General features: G+C 34.7%; 1 protein-coding gene and 1 pseudogene across 11 annotated transcripts in view; one reads left to right on the top strand and one right to left on the bottom strand.

Moving 5' to 3' along the window:
- CEP57L1 (centrosomal protein 57 like 1) overlaps positions 1-19,286 on the bottom strand; it is a 56,598-nt gene that overhangs the window by 5,242 nt on the left and 32,070 nt on the right. For 10 of the 11 annotated variants that reach the window (XM_077162609.1, XM_077162612.1, XM_077162604.1 and 7 more), the window contains 4 exons: positions 6,745-6,861; positions 5,569-5,646; positions 5,012-5,098; positions 472-716 (listed from right to left, as the gene is read on the bottom strand). In XM_077162609.1, coding sequence (XP_077018724.1) covers positions 472-716; positions 5,012-5,098; positions 5,569-5,646; positions 6,745-6,861 — 527 coding nt within the window. Of the gene's footprint in view, positions 1-471; positions 717-4,999; positions 5,099-5,568; positions 5,647-6,744; positions 6,862-19,286 lie in introns of those variants that run through there. The other variant, XM_077162613.1, reaches the window with a different exon arrangement.
- Positions 9,509-18,453, top strand: LOC143682467 (developmental pluripotency-associated protein 2 pseudogene; annotated as a pseudogene).

The raw sequence follows: 19,286 nt of genomic DNA, 5'->3' as shown, positions 1-19,286 counted from the left end.
GTACCTCAAACACTGTCATGCTTACTTACTATGGATGCTTCACAACTCATAATGCAGACTAGCCAGGGTCTAAAACATGAATTGTAATCCCACTTCTCTAATTAAATCATTCATTGAACTAAAAGGTTATAAAAAACAACAGGAACCTTTCTTATATAAAAGTTTTTCTGAGTTATAATCAAGATCTTCAGACCCTATTTGTTAGAATAACAACAATATCAATATGGATTTTGGGAATACAGAAACTCTTTAGACTAGAAAAGTAGTAATTACAAACAGTTGAAAATTTAAGTAATACCAATAAATGCCAACAAAAAAATCAGTGACAAGAAATCTGTAGATCAAAATAAAATAAATTTAAATGGCTAAATAAGGCCTTTAAGAATTTACAAGGGACATTGTTTTAAAGGCTGAGCAAAAAAAAACACTTAAAAATCTTATTTCTCCTTGATAAAAAATAAAAATACTTACATACTCATTTGATCCAGCTCATCTTGCATTGCCATCAAAAGGTCAGACAAATTATCACAAATGGAAATGGATGTTTCTGAGTCGGGATGTACAGCTTTACATTGTGAAGGTCTTCTGCTAGGCTTGTAGAGACATCTAGGTTCAGTCACTTCAGAATGCTTTGGTAGGACATGTTGGTCACCATGGTGCATCCTCTGTAGGAACTTTTGTATATCTGCATTCACAGAATGACTTGCACTGGCCGACTTAAGGGGAAAAGAAACAGCTGAGAACAATTTCAAGACGGATGGTATTTCAACAGCACTTAAAATATAGCAGGAGTGATTTTTGAACAAGTTATCTTCATTTTTCCCCTCACCTTCTCAGCCATAAAGGCAGTGTTTCAAACTTTGAATAAATTGGCTGAGGTAGTCCTCTCTTTAAACATTTAGCTTTCTAGAGATTGACAAGGAAAAAGGTAAAAAATAAATTTAAAAGATATTTATGATATAAAGAACTCCCAAAAATTGACAAAAAAAAATCTAATTAGAAAATAGGCAAAAGACATAGACATTTTCCTGAAGGAGACATATGGATGGCAAATAAACACATGAAAAGAAGTTCAACATCATGAGCCATTAGGGAAATGCAAATTAAAACTACAATGAAATACTACTACAAATCTATCAGAGTGGCCAAAGTAAAAAATAGTGATTACACTAAATGCTGGTAAGGATGCAGAGAAACTGGACCACTCATACACTATTGGGAATGAAAAATGATACAGTCACTCTGGAAAATAGTTTTGCAGTTTCTAATTAAACTAAGCATGTATTTACCATATGACTTAGCAATTACACCCCCGGGCATTTATCCCAGAGAAATGAAAACTTATGTTCACACAAACAGCAGTATTTTGAATACACAAATAGCTCTATTCAAATGCCCACAGCAGCTTTATATGAAATAAACCCAAAAGGTTATCCATTTATGATATCAGTGAAATAACAAAATTAAAGAGAGGGAGAGTAAAATGGAAGATTTTAGGTGTTAGAGAGGGGGATGTGCAGCTATAAAATGATGGCATGAAGGAGACTTGTGGTGTGGGAACAGTTTCTATATCTTGATTATGGTAACAGTTACATGAATCTACACATGCCATAAAACTGCAGAGAAGCATAACTATTCATACATATACAAATAAGTGCATGTAGAACTGGTGAAATCTGAATATGCTCTTTCTATTATATTGTACCAATGTCAACTCTATTTTTTATATTATATTGGAGTTATAGAGGACATTAGCATTGTGGGAAACTGGTTGAAGGGTACACAGTTCCTCCCTGTACATTTTTTTCTAAGTTCCTGTGACTCTATAATTTATTTCAAAATACAAAGTAAAACATAAAAAAAAATGAAAAAAAGACATTTATGGTGAGGATGTAGAATGATATAACTGCTGGCTGGAATGTAAATTGGAATAACTGTTTTGGATACAAGACCCTTAGGGCCTGGCATCTTAGAGAAATGCATGCATAAGTATACCTGGAGACATGTTAAGAATGTTCACAGAAGCACTGTTTATGATTTTAAAAAAGTGGGAAAAACTCAAATGTTTACTGAAAGGAAAAAGGATAATGAAATTATGATATATTTATATATTAAAGTAACTATGGCAATAAAAAGGAGAGAACCATTGCTATGTGCATCAATCAGATGAACCTTATAAACATGACAAGGAAAAAGCAAATTGGTGAGGAACACAAACAGAATAAGTACATTTATATAAAGCTGAAAATTCTGCAAAACTAAACAATACATATTTAGGAAAACCTATTTGGCAAAGTGATTAGAAAAAAAAGCCAAAGAATAATAACCACAAATTCAGAATTATGGTTACCTCAGGAATGGGGAGGGAATGCAATTTAGGTTAGGCATATATTTTATTTCTTAAGTAGGGTGCTGAGTACACCAAAGTTAATTTTATCATTTTATTTTTGTTATTCATTATTATTTATAATTTTATTATTCTTTAATTAGACATTTTTGTTACTTATACTCTTTCATGAAACATTTTTAAAAAGTTATTTCTAAGAATAATTTCAATTATTTAATTAACCATTTTTGCATTAAACTAGTATGATCAATCGTCCCAATTTTTCTATGACTGAGGGGGTTCCAGAGACCCAGGAGTTTCAGTGCCAAAATCACGAAAGTCTCAGGCAAACTGGAACAATTTGGTCACCCTACTTAATACTTTTAGCAGAGAATTATTCATAGAATGGCCACAATCCATAATGAATCGAAAACAAAATATTTCCAGTTATAAATGGAAATTTAGATAACTGTTATAAACACTAGATTTTTTAAAAAAGAATTAAAGAAATAGAACAGCTTAGAGGTAGATAAATCATAACAGTTGGTGAGTCAGTTCTTATTCTCTCAGCTGCCTGGTGACTTTGGACAATCCTTAGAGCTATGTGCCTTAGAAGTAGGAATTTAAAGTATTGGAAACAAAAATCTGATCAAAAATTATTTCAAGAAGTTATAATTAAGGGCAAAAACATTTAAGTTCATTTTTCAAGTCATTTTACTAAATGAGGCCTCTGATTACAATCTAACTTTTAAGAGAATAACGAAAGACTTCCATCATTTCTCTTACATTATTTCAACAGTCTCTTGATTCTTTACTTTCAAACTCACCTTTCCCTACTGCTGTCAATTATTGTCTAAGAAGTACAACAATAATCAAAAGCCTTCAATGGTTCCCAACTGTTTACAGAATAAATGTTCAAATTCTTAACAAGGTATTGCAGGTCAGCTATAATCTCTTGAATTTCAACTGTCGCCATACCTCTATGTCACCCCAAATATTGAACTATTATGTATGGGTCCCTGGAAAAACCAACTACTTCCTCAGACAGTAATGTACTTCTCATCTCTGTCTGCTAGTATTTATTGATTCTCCAAGGCTGCCTTTAATGCTGTTTCTAATCTAAACCTTCACATATTCCTCTACCTGCAAAGTACCAAGATACTTTGCTTATACCTCCATTAAGTTTTTATTATACTGTCTTATATTTGTATATTTATCTCCTTTTCTATAAATTCCTGTCTTATCTCTTTATCATGTATAGGTATCAGCGTATATAACTCAAGATGTGATGAGTTGAATGAACTATGTTCAGGATATGGAGAAATAGGTTTAGTGAGATAACTAGGAGCATCATAGAGGCCTCTGAAAAGCTGATCCTATATTCAGCAATATTAATACTCCTTCCATCTTTAAAGGGGGCATTATTATCTGGAGAACTTATGAATTCTTTTTCTTTTCTTCCATTAGTCCCTTACCTTTCCTTTATTTCTTTTACTTTTCTCCTGGCATCTTTACTATTAAAAAAAAAATCCACTAACTCATCAGATGAAGGATGCCACACAACCTAAATATAAAAATGTCAACATTTTTTCCTACTTGCAGATTATCGACAATGATTTTCTATTGGCTTTACAGCTTCGAATCCCATTGTACAAATAAGACACAAAACAAATTTTAAGGAAGGAAATAAAAAAAAACCAACATTTAATTGGGAAAATATTTTTCATTATCGCAGTTTATAAATTCTTTAAAGAAAAAAATTATGAAAAATACAACTAGAATATTGTACAGTAATTCTTATTTATGTTACAAAAGAGTGGCAAAAGTTAAGTATAATGGCCTCTGCATTACAGTATTCACAGTGTAGGCCTATGGCAGTAGCCAGAATTCTCAAATAGCATTCCTGACTCCCACAGCGACTGGTTCACAGAAACGTTCACTATGTGCATAGTGAATAAACAGTGTTATTGTTCATCAAAACTATAACTGCAGAATTGAAAGATTAAAAAGGATTACAATTTTTCTTCTTAGCATTATATGGTTATGGTTTACTACAATATATCCAAAACATCAAATCATTTGAATAAAATAGTGATCAATCTATAAAGTACCAATTTCCAATATTAGCCTAATTTTTAAACAAACCCTGGTCTAAGCATAGAAAGAACAAATGATAATTAAAATAATAAATTTACCATAGAAATGACTTAGTACAGATCTATAATTTAATATCATTTCTTTGCTTTTTTAATAGTGCTGCATGTATGATATTAAACTGCTATTTAAGTCAGCCAATATTGTGTTAATGTCTTTTTTATAAAGTATCACAAAATAAAATTCTCTAAGAGTTTAATACTAGGAAAAAAATTCATCTTCCTAGAAAAACTGAAATGCTTTCTGTTATTTTCTTTTTGCTTTGGTTGGCAAACAAACTCAGAACTAGGTTTTGTGTTCAATTGCTGTTACTTTCTTTAACCTGAGTTTTATGGAATTTTCTGTCTTCACATACAAAACCATCATTACTTGACTCATATTTGTATTCCCATTCTATGGCATTATTGTATGTCTTTTATTACATATCTCTCCAAATCTTTGCTGAAAGTAGGTAGGTGTAAACATTAAATGGGTAAATAAATAAATATTAGCAAATAAAGTGTTATTTAGAGAAAAATCTTATATGCCTACCTTTGAAGATTTCTTCATTTTCTTGGAGTGTTTTGGTTTTGAAACTGAAGACATTAAAATTCTATTGATTTCAATTCCAGTTTGAAGCTATATATTAAAGACAAAAACTTATAAAATTGATTTGTAACAAGCAAGCTCCTGCAAAACCTTTATAATAAGAGATTTCTCAATTTATAAATATAAAAATGTTTTTTTAGGAAGAAAAGAAAACCCAAATAATTTTTTTCAATGAATGTCACTAAGTCTATTAGTAACTATAAGCATTTTGTATTTATAAGAGAATGCACTATTTAATATTTCTATCAATCAAACAGAAAACCATCTATTGCAGTTGTTCTTTAAACTGAGTTATTGACACATATATCAGAATTTCAAAAGACCTCTTGACAGTGCATCCAAATATATAAATATACTGGCTGACTGATTGAGAATTTCATTATTATAGAAAAAAAGACAAAGCAGACCATCTAGGAAATAAAAATTAGAATCTAGAATATAGGCTTCAGTTAATGAAAAGTATAATATGTGGTTTACTAGGTTTGTGCTGCTTTATTTACCTCAGAAGCTTTGTCTTGAAATAGTTTACGTTGATGTTCTTCTTCCCTAAGTTTTTCCTCTAAATGTTTAATCTTGTCCTACAAAAGAATAAAAACCTGGGATTGTTATATAAAAAAATAGAGCTAATATTCTTCGTTCCTTTTTGAAATTAAGTCCTAGAGGTTTTAATTCTTAAAAGCTTGGCAAGTTAAAACAGGGAGTAAGAAAAAAGAATGGCAAAAAATGCCAAGATTTTCCTTGGCTTTCTTCTTATGCTTTTTACCTGCGATTACATGTGAGAGCAAAGGAAAAGCAAAGAGTGTAATATACTCACAGGCTTTATTAACTCCAAGAAACAAAGCTATAATGATGAAACTTCTGGTGGTACTGAAAGTGTAGAAGGTCAAACAATTATAGTTTTTGGTTTCAATGTTTCATTCAAAGCAGACATATGACAATAGTCAAGCTATCTACCTTTTATTAAATGTCTACCATGTGAACGTGGTAAGGGCACAGTCGGGTGTGGTTAGGAAGCAGGAAGATAAATTAAATATAAGATATAATCCTTATTACTTACAAGAAGAGCTTATATTATACTTAGAGAAATGAGAAAAATACATGAAACAATAAAAAAAACAAAGTACATGATCTGACCCAGACCATGCATAAACTATACAGCTTTATAACATAAGTATTGTATCTTCCATTGGTGGTATAGTTCAGAAAAGGAAGACAGTACTCATTCAAAGGGAGAGCTTCCTGTTTATTGGTGAACTCAAGGAACGTTTCGGGACTTGAAGAAAGGACTGTGAAATGAATAGCATCTGGGTAGGGAAAAAGGGGGAAGACATTTTAGGAGGGGATCTATGACAGGCTCAACTTACCTGCCAGTGGTGAACAACAAACTTTTCAGTATATTTTAGGCAAATTATCCGACAAATGAAAATATTCTATCATCTTAGAAATGCCAAAATTACTATTTTACATTCAAAAGGCAAGCTCATTCACGCCATGACAGAACACATTAGCTTTTCATCTCTATATAGACAGGAATTCATATTTGAATTACTGAAAGTCATAGATAAAGTGTTATAAATCTAATATAACATTTACTCTATATTCACAATGTCAATTATGTTTAATACTAAAGAGTTATTCCTGGCGTCATCACTTCAAAGAAACAAGTAAAAGTTTACCTCAGCAGTTTTCTGAGTCGTCGTAAGTCTAGAACATTCTTTTTCTAAGACATCAAGCTTTTCAAGTTTTGCATGCAGCATCATATGATCCTGTTCTTTTTCCCTTTGAAGCTGAGCCTGGAAAGGATAAAAACAAAACCTGAATTTGGCAAGCAATGCTAATGGCTCAAGAATAATGCAATTTCTGAGAAATCAAAGCACAATATAAATCAGTCATGATCATGAACATGCATATGCACATACAAATAGAAGGAGCTTAGAAGCAAAAAACAAGAATACAATGTGCAAAAAAAAAGATATGCCATATTAGCATCAAGGAAATAAATTCTTCTATGCTTCTTTATATGATATTCTACTATGGACAAACATCATCAGCAAAATGTGTAAAATAAACATTCACAAGGTGACCAAACCTACTTATTGACTTATCTTCTCTCTAAGTCTGACACAGAAAATCAGCTATCAGAGAAATAAAGCATAAAAAGAAATGGGAAAAAAATAAAGTGATGTATAGAAACATAATGAGGACAGAATTTATTTTCTCACTAACTGTATCAAGTATGAGGAATATAAGGGTCACTCTAAAGTTCTTGGAACTAGCTCCTAACTGTCTTCCTTCCACTTGAAGAAGCATCTCTGCTGTAAAAATTTGCATTTTTGAATAGGTACTACATGCACATGAATACAAATAACATACAAAAGAATACATTATAGTAAGGAAGTACTTTTATTTCTCTCCTCTGTCTCATAGCCACTTGTACTCTTCTGCAAAAACAACCACTGTTGCTAGTGTTTTTTGTATTGTTCCAGAGATATTCTATACATTTATATACATTTACATGTATCTTCTGTTTTTCAACTCCTTTACAAATGGTAGCATATTTTACACTCTGAATCTTACATTCTTTTACTTTATATTGGAGATCTTTCGTCTCATCTTTAAAAAGTAATATAGTATGTAAGTTTTGAAGCATACTATTAAAATGTGTATCTACAAATCAACTACTCAACTCTAAAACCACAACATTAAAAGTACTATTTACTATTGTGCTACTCTCAATTGAAGCCCAATCTCTCCCTTCCCAGAGATTACTAGAGATGAAATCTGTATTCAATACACACTTGCTTTTCTTTAAAATATAATGAACATGTATGGATCCCTAAACAAGGTATTGCTTAGATCTGCTTGTTCTTGAACTTTATAAAATAGCATCAAAACGTATGTGGTCTCTGGGCTTGTTTTTTTTTATTTAACATTATGTTTCAAAAATTAACCCATGTCATTCCATGTAGCTGTAGTTCATTCATTTTTATTGCTATAAAACATTCCATTGTGTGAATATCCTATAAAGGACATTTGAATTGGTTGAAGTATTTTTCTACTATGAACAACACCATGAATATGTCTGTATATGTCACATGTGCAAGAATCTCCATAGGTTGTTATTTTACAAATTTAAAGTCATAACTCATTAATGGGTGGTAAAATCAATTTAGTGGGTCAAAAGCAACACTTAAAAATGGAATACAGGGCGGTGCAATGGTGGCTCACTGGCAGAATTCTCACCTGCCATGCCAGAGACCCGGGTTCAATTACCGGTCCTGCCCAAGCTAAAAAAAAAAAAAAATGGAATAGAAAATAAACTGTTTCACAGAGTAAAGATAAATATTGTTTCACTAAATGTTTGTTCAGTTATTCATATACCATACATGTGCATATCCATATATTTATTTTGTAATGATATTTATTATTGCGATTTTTGACCAAAAAAGTTGGAAAGACTTCAGCCTCTGGCCCTGAGTAACTGGTACCAAATCAGTCTTCTCTAATTAAACAACTTTATAAGATATATGAAGCAATTGTTTCAGACGTTGGACAGCAGCATAGTTCCCTAAGAAGAAGGGAACACAAGATAAGCCTCATAAATGTCCCAGATTTCTGCCTGGTAACATTTTCTGGGCCATCATACGGGGTGGGTGAGTCCATGTAGAGCATGATGGCTAGGCTGAGCAGAGGAGGCAGAGATCAGAGTTCATGGCTGCTGGTTATTGAAATTTTCAGGCAGGGTAAAGGAGAGGGGGAAACTATACAGAGAAAGAGCTCTAGAAATCTATGAAGTGGTCGTTACACAGGTAAGCCTACAATGTGAAGCCTGGTAGAGAAAAGCTGCTGTGGAAGCTGTGAGTGAATGGAAATTCCAGAAGTCATATTGGAGTCAGAGCTGTGAGACCTCATTGAATACCCTGGATATTCAATTGAGGCCTCTTACCCCCAACCAAAAAACTACACCTTAGAAATAGAGCTACTCTAGTCCCAGAGAAAGGACTTCTCTAAAACTGCCCCAACAAAAGCACTGAAAACATCAAGCTGATCTGCCAGTAAATTAACTGCATGTCAGCACAAAACTCCACATTTTAGAAGGAAGACATCAAAATCCAGACTCAAAAATGTCCAGAATACAATACAAAGTTATTGTGAACACAAAAAAATCAAGAAAATGTCATCTACAAGCAGGAAAATATATCTATACAAGTAGACTTACATATGATTGAGAAATTGAAATTAGCAGACAAGAATGTTAAGATTACTATTATAAATATGATCAAGGTTTTAAATGAAAAGATGAAATGAGAAAACAAATGGGTAATTTCAGTGGACAAAAGGAAACTATAAAAAAACTGAAAAAGGAAACTATAAAAAAAACTGAAATTCTATCACTGAAAAATATAATATCTGAAATGATATATTTACTGGATGGGCTTAATGACAGAACGGACACTTCAGAAGAAGGTCAGTGAACATGAAGACAGGGCAATAAAATTATCCAAACTGAAGTACAGAGGGGGAAAAAGGCTGAAAGAAACTAAAAAGAGTTTCAGTGACCTGTGCTTCCACAGGTTTAATTGGAGTCTCAGGAAGAGAGGAGAAGGGGGAACAGAATATTATTTGAAGAAATAAAGCTAACAATGTTGCAAATTTGATGAAAAATATAAATTGCAGATCCAAGAATCTCAACAAACCCAAGTGCAATACATGAAGAGAAAACCACACTTAGGCACTTCACTGTCAAATTGTTGAAAACCAGTGATTGAAGAGATGATCTTATTTTGTTAATTTGCTTTGTAGATGGATTTTATTTTTATCTAAATGCTTTATTGTTTATACCAGTTATAACATTTGATACTATAGAAAAGCTAAAAGTTTAGAGGGAGGGGATGGTAGTCTCAAGATCTTTCTCAAACATTTTATCCTTTTGAGAGAAACGGATGGATACCTGATAATCCTATCTAAATCTGTTATTTGTTATATGTAATTTGCCCACTGCCATTCATTTGGAACATTATTGCTTTCTTCCAGTTTTTTTTTAAAAAGTGCCTTTTTTTGGTAAACATAGGTATATATTTTTGTTGCTTGTAGATCTTTTGAGCAACACGACATAGACTAATATTTAGTTGATTTAGCTGTAGCAGTACAATGATTAGAAATGCTAACAACTAACAGATACAGATATTAACCTGTATTAAACTTCCCCCAAATTTAATGTTAAGGATCATTCTCTTCTTTTGGACTGAATTATTGCTGTTGTGATTTATATGTATTTACTTCAATTTTGCCTAATCTCAATCAATATACTTCCATGAGTTAAATTTTTTCCTATAGCCATGTTGCGAAATAGCATTCTACATGAATGTTTTTGAAATTGAAGTCCTATACTAAGAATTATTTGTCTCTAACAGGGAAGGAGGAACTTAGTACAAATAATAGTAAAAAAAAGGTTGCTATTTATCTACTCATTTGTATTTTTTAAAATGAACTTTCAAAATAGTACTCCAAAGACTGTGGTTGTGACTAAATACATTTTGGTAATTTTATACCTAATTTGTTTTTGAAGTAGTATTTCTCAAAGGATGATTTTTCTTTTAACTTTTTAAATTGTATAATATAATATATACAAAGCAAAAAAAGAAAAAAAGCAATAGTTTTCAAAGCACTCATCAATAAGTAGTTACAAGACAGATCCCAGAGTTTGTCACGGGCTACCATACCAGCATCTCAGATTTTCCTTCTAGCTGCTCCAGAATATAGGAGGCTAGAAGGAATAAATATATATTTTTTATCATCACAATCAACTTTTTTCTCTTTTTTTGTGAAAAATAGCATATATATATATATATATATAGCAATAAATTTCAAAGCATAGCATAATTAATTGTAGAACAGATTTCAGAGTTTGGTATGGGTTACAATTCCACAATTATAGGTTTTTACTCCCAGCTGCTCTAAGGTACTGGAGACTAAAAGAAATATATCAATTTAATGATTCAGCAGTCATATTTGTTTGTTGAACCCTACTTTCTCTGAATAACTCCACCATCAGTTTTGATCTTTCTATCCCACTCTTTAGGGGTATTTGGGCTATGGCCATTCTAACTTTTTCATGTTGGAAGGGGCTGTCAATAATATGGGGCAGGAAGATGGAACTAGCTAATGGTCTGGAGAGGCTGGGCCCTCTAGGTTTGATGACTTATCTGATCCAGAGGCCCATCTGGAGGTTGAGGTTTCTGGAAAGTTATCTTAGTGTATGGAACCTTTGTAGAATCTTATATATTGCCCTAGGAGTTCTTTAGGATTGGCTGGAATGGTTTTGGTTGGGGTTTGACAAGTTATGATATATAGCAATGTCTAACAGAAGCTCGTGTAAGTGTGACCTCCAGCGTAGTCTCATGACTCTATTTGAACTCTCTTAGCCACTGATACTTTATTAGTTACACTTCTTTTCCCCCTTTTGGTCAGGATGGAATTGTTGATCCCATAGTACTAGGGCTGGACTTCATAGGCTGATTTTTGAAAAGTTAAAGTATATTGCCTTAAAATGGCAATATTTCTTCCCTTTTATATGTAAACATTTAGTAAGCACTGGCTTTATGGAAACAGGAAGACTTTCATAAGCATACTCCATTTTTTATATATTAATAATTAATTTGGTATTGAAAGATGATAGGAAAATCAACTCCATTTTTTACATATCAATAATTAGTTTGGTATTGAAAGATAGGAAAATCTCCATATTGTATTAATTTGGCTCAGGGAGATTTCTTTGTTTTTCTTTTCTTAGAACTCCTTATTGCTGATTATAAATTTTGGCAAACATCTTTTTTGCAATTATATATCAGATGATGATTTATCTGGTTCCAGCACCCTCAGGCACTTCATGCAGATCATCTATGGAGGAATTACATACCAGTACAGAAGCAGGAATGATCATTTTTCACCTATTTTTAAATAGTGGTAACTTAACACTCAGGTGATGTTGAACCTTGCTGAAAAAAAGTACGAAAAAGATTTGAGAGAAGGGGTGCTTGTTTTTCCTACTGAATGGTAGACTAAATGGTACCAACTGGAGGAATAATAGAGGAAAGAGCAACACTCTTCAAAGTATACTGATGAAATACACATTCAGCAACTCAATTGTGAAGGATTTTTACTTCAGATATTTATCCTCATTGTCTTTTAAAGTCTTCATCCAGAGATTATACTTGGCTGCCCACCTGGATGAACAAGGAAGACCTTTGTACTCACAGTCACACTTGGCTGGTCTATTGATATCGACAAAGACAGAATTACTTTTCTCTGTAAAAGGACAGATTTTCTTCCTTTATCAGGGAAATTAGTAAAATGAAATTGAGATCAGCAAATGCATAGAAGCTAAAAAGGATGATTCTACAACACGTTTCCTTTTTTAATCTTTAGCATAGATTTTTATAAATTTCCAGGGACTTGCACAATTGACATCAAAACTCTCAAAAAGCTGAAAAAGACACAATTATTCTATTTGGCTTCTTATGAGTTCTAAGAAAGGAAAAACAAAGAAATCTCCCTGAGCCAAATGAATACAATATGGAGATTTTCCTATCATCTTTCAATACCAAACTAATTACTGATATGTAAAAAATGGAGTAGGCTTATAAAAGTCTGGCTGTTTCCATAAAGCCAGTGCTTACCAAATGTTTGCACATAAAAGGGAGGAAAGTATTGCCCATTTTAAGGCAATATACTTAAACTTTTCAAAAATCAGTCTATGAAGTCTGGCCCTAGCACCACAGGGTCAATAATTCCATCCTGACCAAAAAAAAGTATAACAAATAACGTATCAGTGGCTAAGAGTTCAAATAGAGTTGAGATGCTACTCTGGAAAATACCCTTAAGCAAACTTTTAGTTAGACATTGCTACCTATTATAACTTGCCAACCCCCAACCAAAACCATTTCTGCCAAGCCTAAAGAATACCTAGGGCATTATATAATACTCTACAAAGGTTCAATGCACTAGGATAAATTTAAAGAAACCTACAACCTCCAGATGAATCCCAAGATCTGATAAATCCTGGAATGGTGAGTTTGCTTGTTGTGTTGGCTGGAGAGAGGCCACATTTGAGCAACAAAAGAGGTTCGCTTGGGGGTGACTCTTAGGCCTAATTTTAAATAGGCTTCACCTATCCTTTGTGGGGTTAAGTTTCATATGAACAAACCCCAAGATTGGGGGCTCAGCCTATAGCTTTGGTTGTCCACACTGCCTGTGTGAATATCAAGAATTCAACTTGGGGAGGTTGAATTTTTCCCCGTTATCACCATTCCCTGAAGGGGACTTTGCAAATACATTTCCACTCACTGATCAAATCACTCTGGGATTCATTGGGGCATCACTCTGGACAAACCAACAAAATCTCATGTCCTACCCAAGGTTCCATGTACTTATGTTGTTCAACCAACTATCTACATAAGCTATATTAGGAGATGCACTAGTCAAAATATAAATTTTGTACCAAATAAACATTTTTTGATTTAGTCTCACACATAAGTTGAAATTTTAAAGTATTAATTAGCGTCTATTTTCAGCACCCTCCAATAATGACATTCCTTTGTTCTTCCTCATGCAAAAACATTTTAAAAATTTGTACATTTAGTCACTATTATTATACACTCTAAGCATTCCTAGATTACACCATCTCAATCTTTATCGTCTATCTTTCTTTGTGATTTCATTTATGCCCCCAGCCCTCCTCCCTCTATCACTCTCACATTCAGCTTCATTCAGTGTTTTAACATAGTTGTTAAAGTATGTTAGGTAGTATTCTGCTGTCCATTTCTGAGTTTTTATATTCAGTCCTGTTGCACAATCTGTATCCCTCCAGCTCCAATTACCCAATATCTTACCCTAATTCTACCTCCTGATGATCTCTATTACCAACAAAATATTCCAAGTTTATTCACTAATGTCAGTTCATATCAGTGAGACCATACAGTATTTGCCCTTTTGTTTCTAGCTAATCACACTCAGCATAATGTCCTTAAGGTCCATCCATGTTTTTAAATACTTCATAACTTTATTCTGCCTTGCAGCTGCATAATATTCCATCATATGTATATGCCACAGTTTGTTTAGCCAACTGTCTGTTGATGGACATTTTGGCTGTTTCCATCTCTTGGTAATTGTAAATAATGCTGCTATAAACATTGGTGTGCAAATGTCTGTTTGTGTCCTTGCCCTCATGTCTTTTGAGTAGAGACAGCATATAGATGTGTCCTGTTTTCTAATCCATTCTGCCAGTCTATGTCTTTTGATTGGGGAGTTTAATCCATTAACATTTAGTGTTATTACTACACGTGTAGTACTTTCTTCTACTATTTTGCCTTCTGGATTTTATGTCATATCTAATTTTCCTTCTTTTTACCTTTACTCATAGTCTTCCCTTCTACACTCTTCTCCACACCTCTCTCTTCTGTCTTTTCATATCTGTCTCTAGTGCTCCCTTTAGTATTTCTTGCAGAGCTGGTCTCTTGGTCACAAATTCTCTCAGTGATTTTTTTGTCTGAAAATGTTTTAATTTCTCCCTCATTTTTGAAGGACAATTTTGCTGGATATAGAATTCTTCATTGGCAGTTTTTCTCTCTTAATAATTTAAATACATCATCCCACTGTCTTCTTGCCTCCATGGTTTCTGCTGAGAAATCTACACAAAGTCTTATTGGGCTTCCCCTGTATGTGATGGTTTCCTTTTCTCTTGCTGCTTTCAAGACTCTCTCTTTCTCTTTGACCTCTGACATTCTGATTATTAAATGTCTTGGAGTACGTCTGTTTGGATCTATTCTCTTTGGGGTACGCTGCACTTCTTGGATCTGCAATTTTAAGTCTTTCATAAGAGTTGGGAAATTTTCAGTGATAATTTCCTCCATTAGTTTTTCTCCTCCTTTTCCTTTCTCTTCTTCTTCTGGGACACCCACAACACGTATATTCATGCGCTTCATATTGTCCTTCAATTCCCTGAGGCCCTGCTCATATTTTTCCATTTTTTCCCTATATTTTCTTTTTCTTGTCAGATTTCAGATGTTCCATCCTCCAGTTCAGAAATCCTGTGTTCTGCCTCTAGAAATCTACCATTGTAGGTTTCCATTGTTTTTTTCATCTCTTCTGCTGTGTCTTTCATTCCCATAAGTTCTGTGATTTCTTTTTTCAAACTTAAAGTTTCTTCTTTTTGTTCTTTCCTTGCCTTCTTTATATCCTCCCTCAATTCATTGATTTGGTTTTTGATGAGGTTTTCCATGTCTGTTTGTACATTCTGAATTAATTGTTTCAGCTCCTGTATCTCATTTGAATTGTTGGTTTGTTCCTTTGACTGGGTCATATCTTCAGTTTTTCTAGTGTGATTTGTTATTTTTTGCTGGTGTCTAGACATTTAATTCCCTTAATTAGTTTATTCTGGAGATTGCTTTCACTTCTATTATCTAGGGTTTTCTTGCTGGATGAATTTGTTGTCTATCTGTTCTTTGACATTCTGTTCAGCTTTATCTGGACCTTTAGCTTAAGTTTTGTTTAACAGAGGAGAATTTTTCAGTTCTTGTTTTCTTGTTTCTTGCCCTGCTTGTGTGGTGCCTCCCCCCTCCCCACACACACACTTAGGAGGGTCTACTTAGATATTATAGACCCCAGCCAGATTTTCCCAGACCAAACTGGCCTCCTGTCAGGAGGAAAGAGTCACCTGCATCGGTTTTCCCTGAGGGTGAGACCCAGCAGGTTGAAAGACTTTCCTGTGAAGTCTCTGGACTCTGTTTTTCTTATCCTGCCCAGTATGTGGCGCTTGTCTGACTGCAGGTCCCACTAGCATAAGATGATGTGGTACCTTTAACTTTGGAAGGCTCTCCCTGCTGGGGGTGTGGTGGAGACAGAGGAGAGGTTGTAGGCTGGTTTTAATGGCTTCAAATTACAAAGCCCTGGTGTCTGAATTCCTTGATGGAGGGATTCCACCTGGGTGGTGCTTCACCCCTCCCCTGGAGAAGGCACAAGCTCCAGATAAGCCCCCAAAAGAGCTCACTTCTGCCTATGCCTGGGGCAGTTGCAACCTGAAAAGTCCTGCCTCTGTATCTAGAGGCAATCAAGACTTTGTAGATACACAGTCACAAAAACCTCTGTTTCCTTTTTTTTTTTTTCTTTTTCCGTCAGCCCTGCCCCCTTTGCGCTGGGGCAAAAATGAGCGACCTCCGCTTTGACCAGGTTCACCTGAGCTGGAGGCCTATTTTTAGTAGTCAGAATTTGTTCATTAATTCCGCAATTGGCGTTTGGTTGAGCTCAGCCCTTGCTGCTGGTAAAATCTCTTTCCTTTCCCCTCTGGGAAGGAGCCTGTGGGGGAGTGGCGCCAACCACCGCGGCTTGGGGAACTCACGGTTCTGGGGGGCTCGCAGCCAGTCTAGTTGGTCCAAACTGGGGTACGCTGTGTGTTCGGTCACTGACATGGCCCCAGGAGCTATTCTGTATTGTTTCTGGTTATTTAGTAGCTGTTCTGGAGGACTAACTAAAATGCACACACTGTTAAGCTGCCATCTTGGCCCAGAAGTCCACCAGGACCCATTCTTCTTAAAAACACTTAGAAAGTGAGGAAGAGAAGGAAATTTCCTTAATATGAGAAAAGACAGATATGAAAAACCTACCACTTACATCATACTTAAAGGCAAAAGACTGGCCGTCTTCCCTCTAAGATCAGGAATAAGAAAAGGATGCCCACTGTCACTACTATTATTCAACATTGTACTGGAAGATCTATCCAGAGTAATTAGGCAAGAAACAGATACAAAAGGCATCCAAATTAGAAAGGAAGAAGTAAAACTTTCCCTTTTTACAGAAGACATGATTCTATATACAGAAAATCCTGATAATCCCATAACAAAGCTCCTAGAGCTAAAAAATGAATTTGACAAAGCTGCAGGGCATAAGGTCAAATCCAAAAATCAGCATTGCTTCTATACACTGGTAATGAACAGTCAGAAGAAGAAATCAAGAAAAAAATTTCATTTACAGTCACAGCTAAAAGAATCAAATATCTAAAAATAAACATAACCAAGGATGTAAAGGATTTGTACACAGAAAACTATAAAATATTGCTAGAAGAAATAAAAGATGACCTAAATAAATGGATCGATACCCTCTTAATGGACTGGAAGACTAAATACTTTTAAGATGTCAATTCTACCCAAAGCAACTTATAGATTCAATGCAATCCCACTGAAAATTCCAATGACCTTCTTTGCAGAAACTGAAAAGTCAATTATCAAATTTACATGGAAGAGGGGTGCATAGGTGCTTTAGGGTGGAATGCTTGCCTCTATGGGGGAGACACAAGTTCAATTCCAGACCATGCACTCCCCCAAAAAGAAATATTTATACGGAAGGGGAAGGGGAAGGGGCTCCCAAAAGCCACTGCCATCTTGAAAAAAGGAATAAAATTCAAGGACTCTTACTTTCTTATCATAAAACATATTACAGGGCTTTGTTACAATAGGGCCAGGATGGAGTTTCTTCACCCTTGGGTTTGAGAGCAAAGAATGTCTCTGAGGAGGAAGTAGATGAGGAACATGTGATAATCACTTTAGTTCCAATAAAAGAGGAACTTCAAGAAGACCATCAAATGGAACCAAGTACTTCTACTGCAGAAGTTAAACCAAAGAAGCCTAGGAAAAGGGATGAAGTTCCTCTTCCTCAATCCAAAGCTTGCTCAAAACCTAAAGTACCAGCACTTCCCTTGCCAACCATTTTGCCTCCAATTAATAAGGTACACCGGGACACTTTGCGGAAGTGGTGCCAGCATTTTAATTTGAGTACCGATGGCCCGAAAATAGAGGTTTATCTGAGACTCCAAACATGCTTACCCTGAGCAAAAACAGGATATTCCTGACACACCGCGGAAGGCCAAGTTGGAGTCACGTTCGAAGAATTGCAAGACAATGACCAAGACAGGAAAGGGTCAGAAAAAGGAGAAAGAAGAAATGACTAAAAAAATTGAAGTAATAACTTCTGCTCAGGAGGCAATGTTAGCATCATGGGCAAGAATTGCTGCAAGAGCAGTTCAGCCTAAGACTGTGAATTCATGTCCCATACCTACTTCTGTTGAGACCTTTTTGCTGCAAGCCTCAGGTGTCAGATGATGTGTGGTCCATGGCAGAGTTCTCCCTGCAGACACAAAGGGTTGGGTTCGCCTACAGTTCCATGCAGGTCAGGCCTGGGTACCTGACACTCCCAAGAGGATGATCTCTCTCTTTCTGTTACCAGCCTGCACTTTTGCATCAGCGGACATAGAAGACAATATGTTGTGCCCAGAATGTGTGAAGAGGAACAAGAAGTTAATGAAAAGATTAATTTTAATTGGGAAGGAGAAATGATCTGCTTTGAACACACCACCATCTCTATTTTTGGAAGGGCAATGTTTTAGTAAACAACAAATGACTGAGAGTCCATAGCTAAATTGCTTGCATCCAGATGATTAATGTGCTGTGTCCTAAACATCCTCAATGCTGCTTGCTTTTTTGAGTAAAAATGTGAATTTCTGGATTCTGGACTTTGGGTTTATCAAAAGTGACTGTTACTGCTACTTTTTATGAATTAGGTTTAGTAAAAGGTAATCCTGTCCACATCAATTAAAATTTTCTCCATGTGTTGGTTCAATAGAAATTACTGCTAGAGGAGAGCTCAAGTACAGGAAATGTATCCATAAATATTTTAACATTCTGTGTATAGCTATATAGAATATGTTTTTGCTATCTTAAAAATCTTTATGTGGGTATATCCACAATATTTAAAAACTACTTGGATATATTATGAAATATTTCTCATTGTAATATTCACACAGTTAGCCTTGTTCAATCATATTGTGTGTGTGCATTTGTACAATGAAATTTCTACACGTAGATTTGTTAAATAAAATTTGTGCAAGTGGAATTGCTGAGTAAAAAAAAAAAACGTATTACAAGGTGTTCTAGTTTGCTAGCTGCCAGAATGCAACACACCAGATATGAACTGACTTTTAAATAAAAGGGGATTTATTTTGTTAGTTCTTCAGAGGAAAGGCAGCCAACTTTCAACTGAGGTTTTTTCTTATGTGGGAAGACACAGGATGGTCTCTGCTGGCCTTCTCTCCAGGCCTCTGGGTTCTAACAACTTTCCCCGGAGTGACTTCTTTCTGCATCTCCAAAGGCCTCGGCTGAGCTGCAAGTGC

The sequence above is a fragment of the Tamandua tetradactyla genome, chromosome 5 (assembly GCF_023851605.1).
Source record: "Tamandua tetradactyla isolate mTamTet1 chromosome 5, mTamTet1.pri, whole genome shotgun sequence".
NCBI classification, from domain to species: domain Eukaryota; kingdom Metazoa; phylum Chordata; class Mammalia; order Pilosa; family Myrmecophagidae; genus Tamandua; species Tamandua tetradactyla.
The sequence above is the reverse complement of the archived record's forward strand: the minus strand, read 5'-3'. Positions and strand labels throughout refer to the sequence as shown.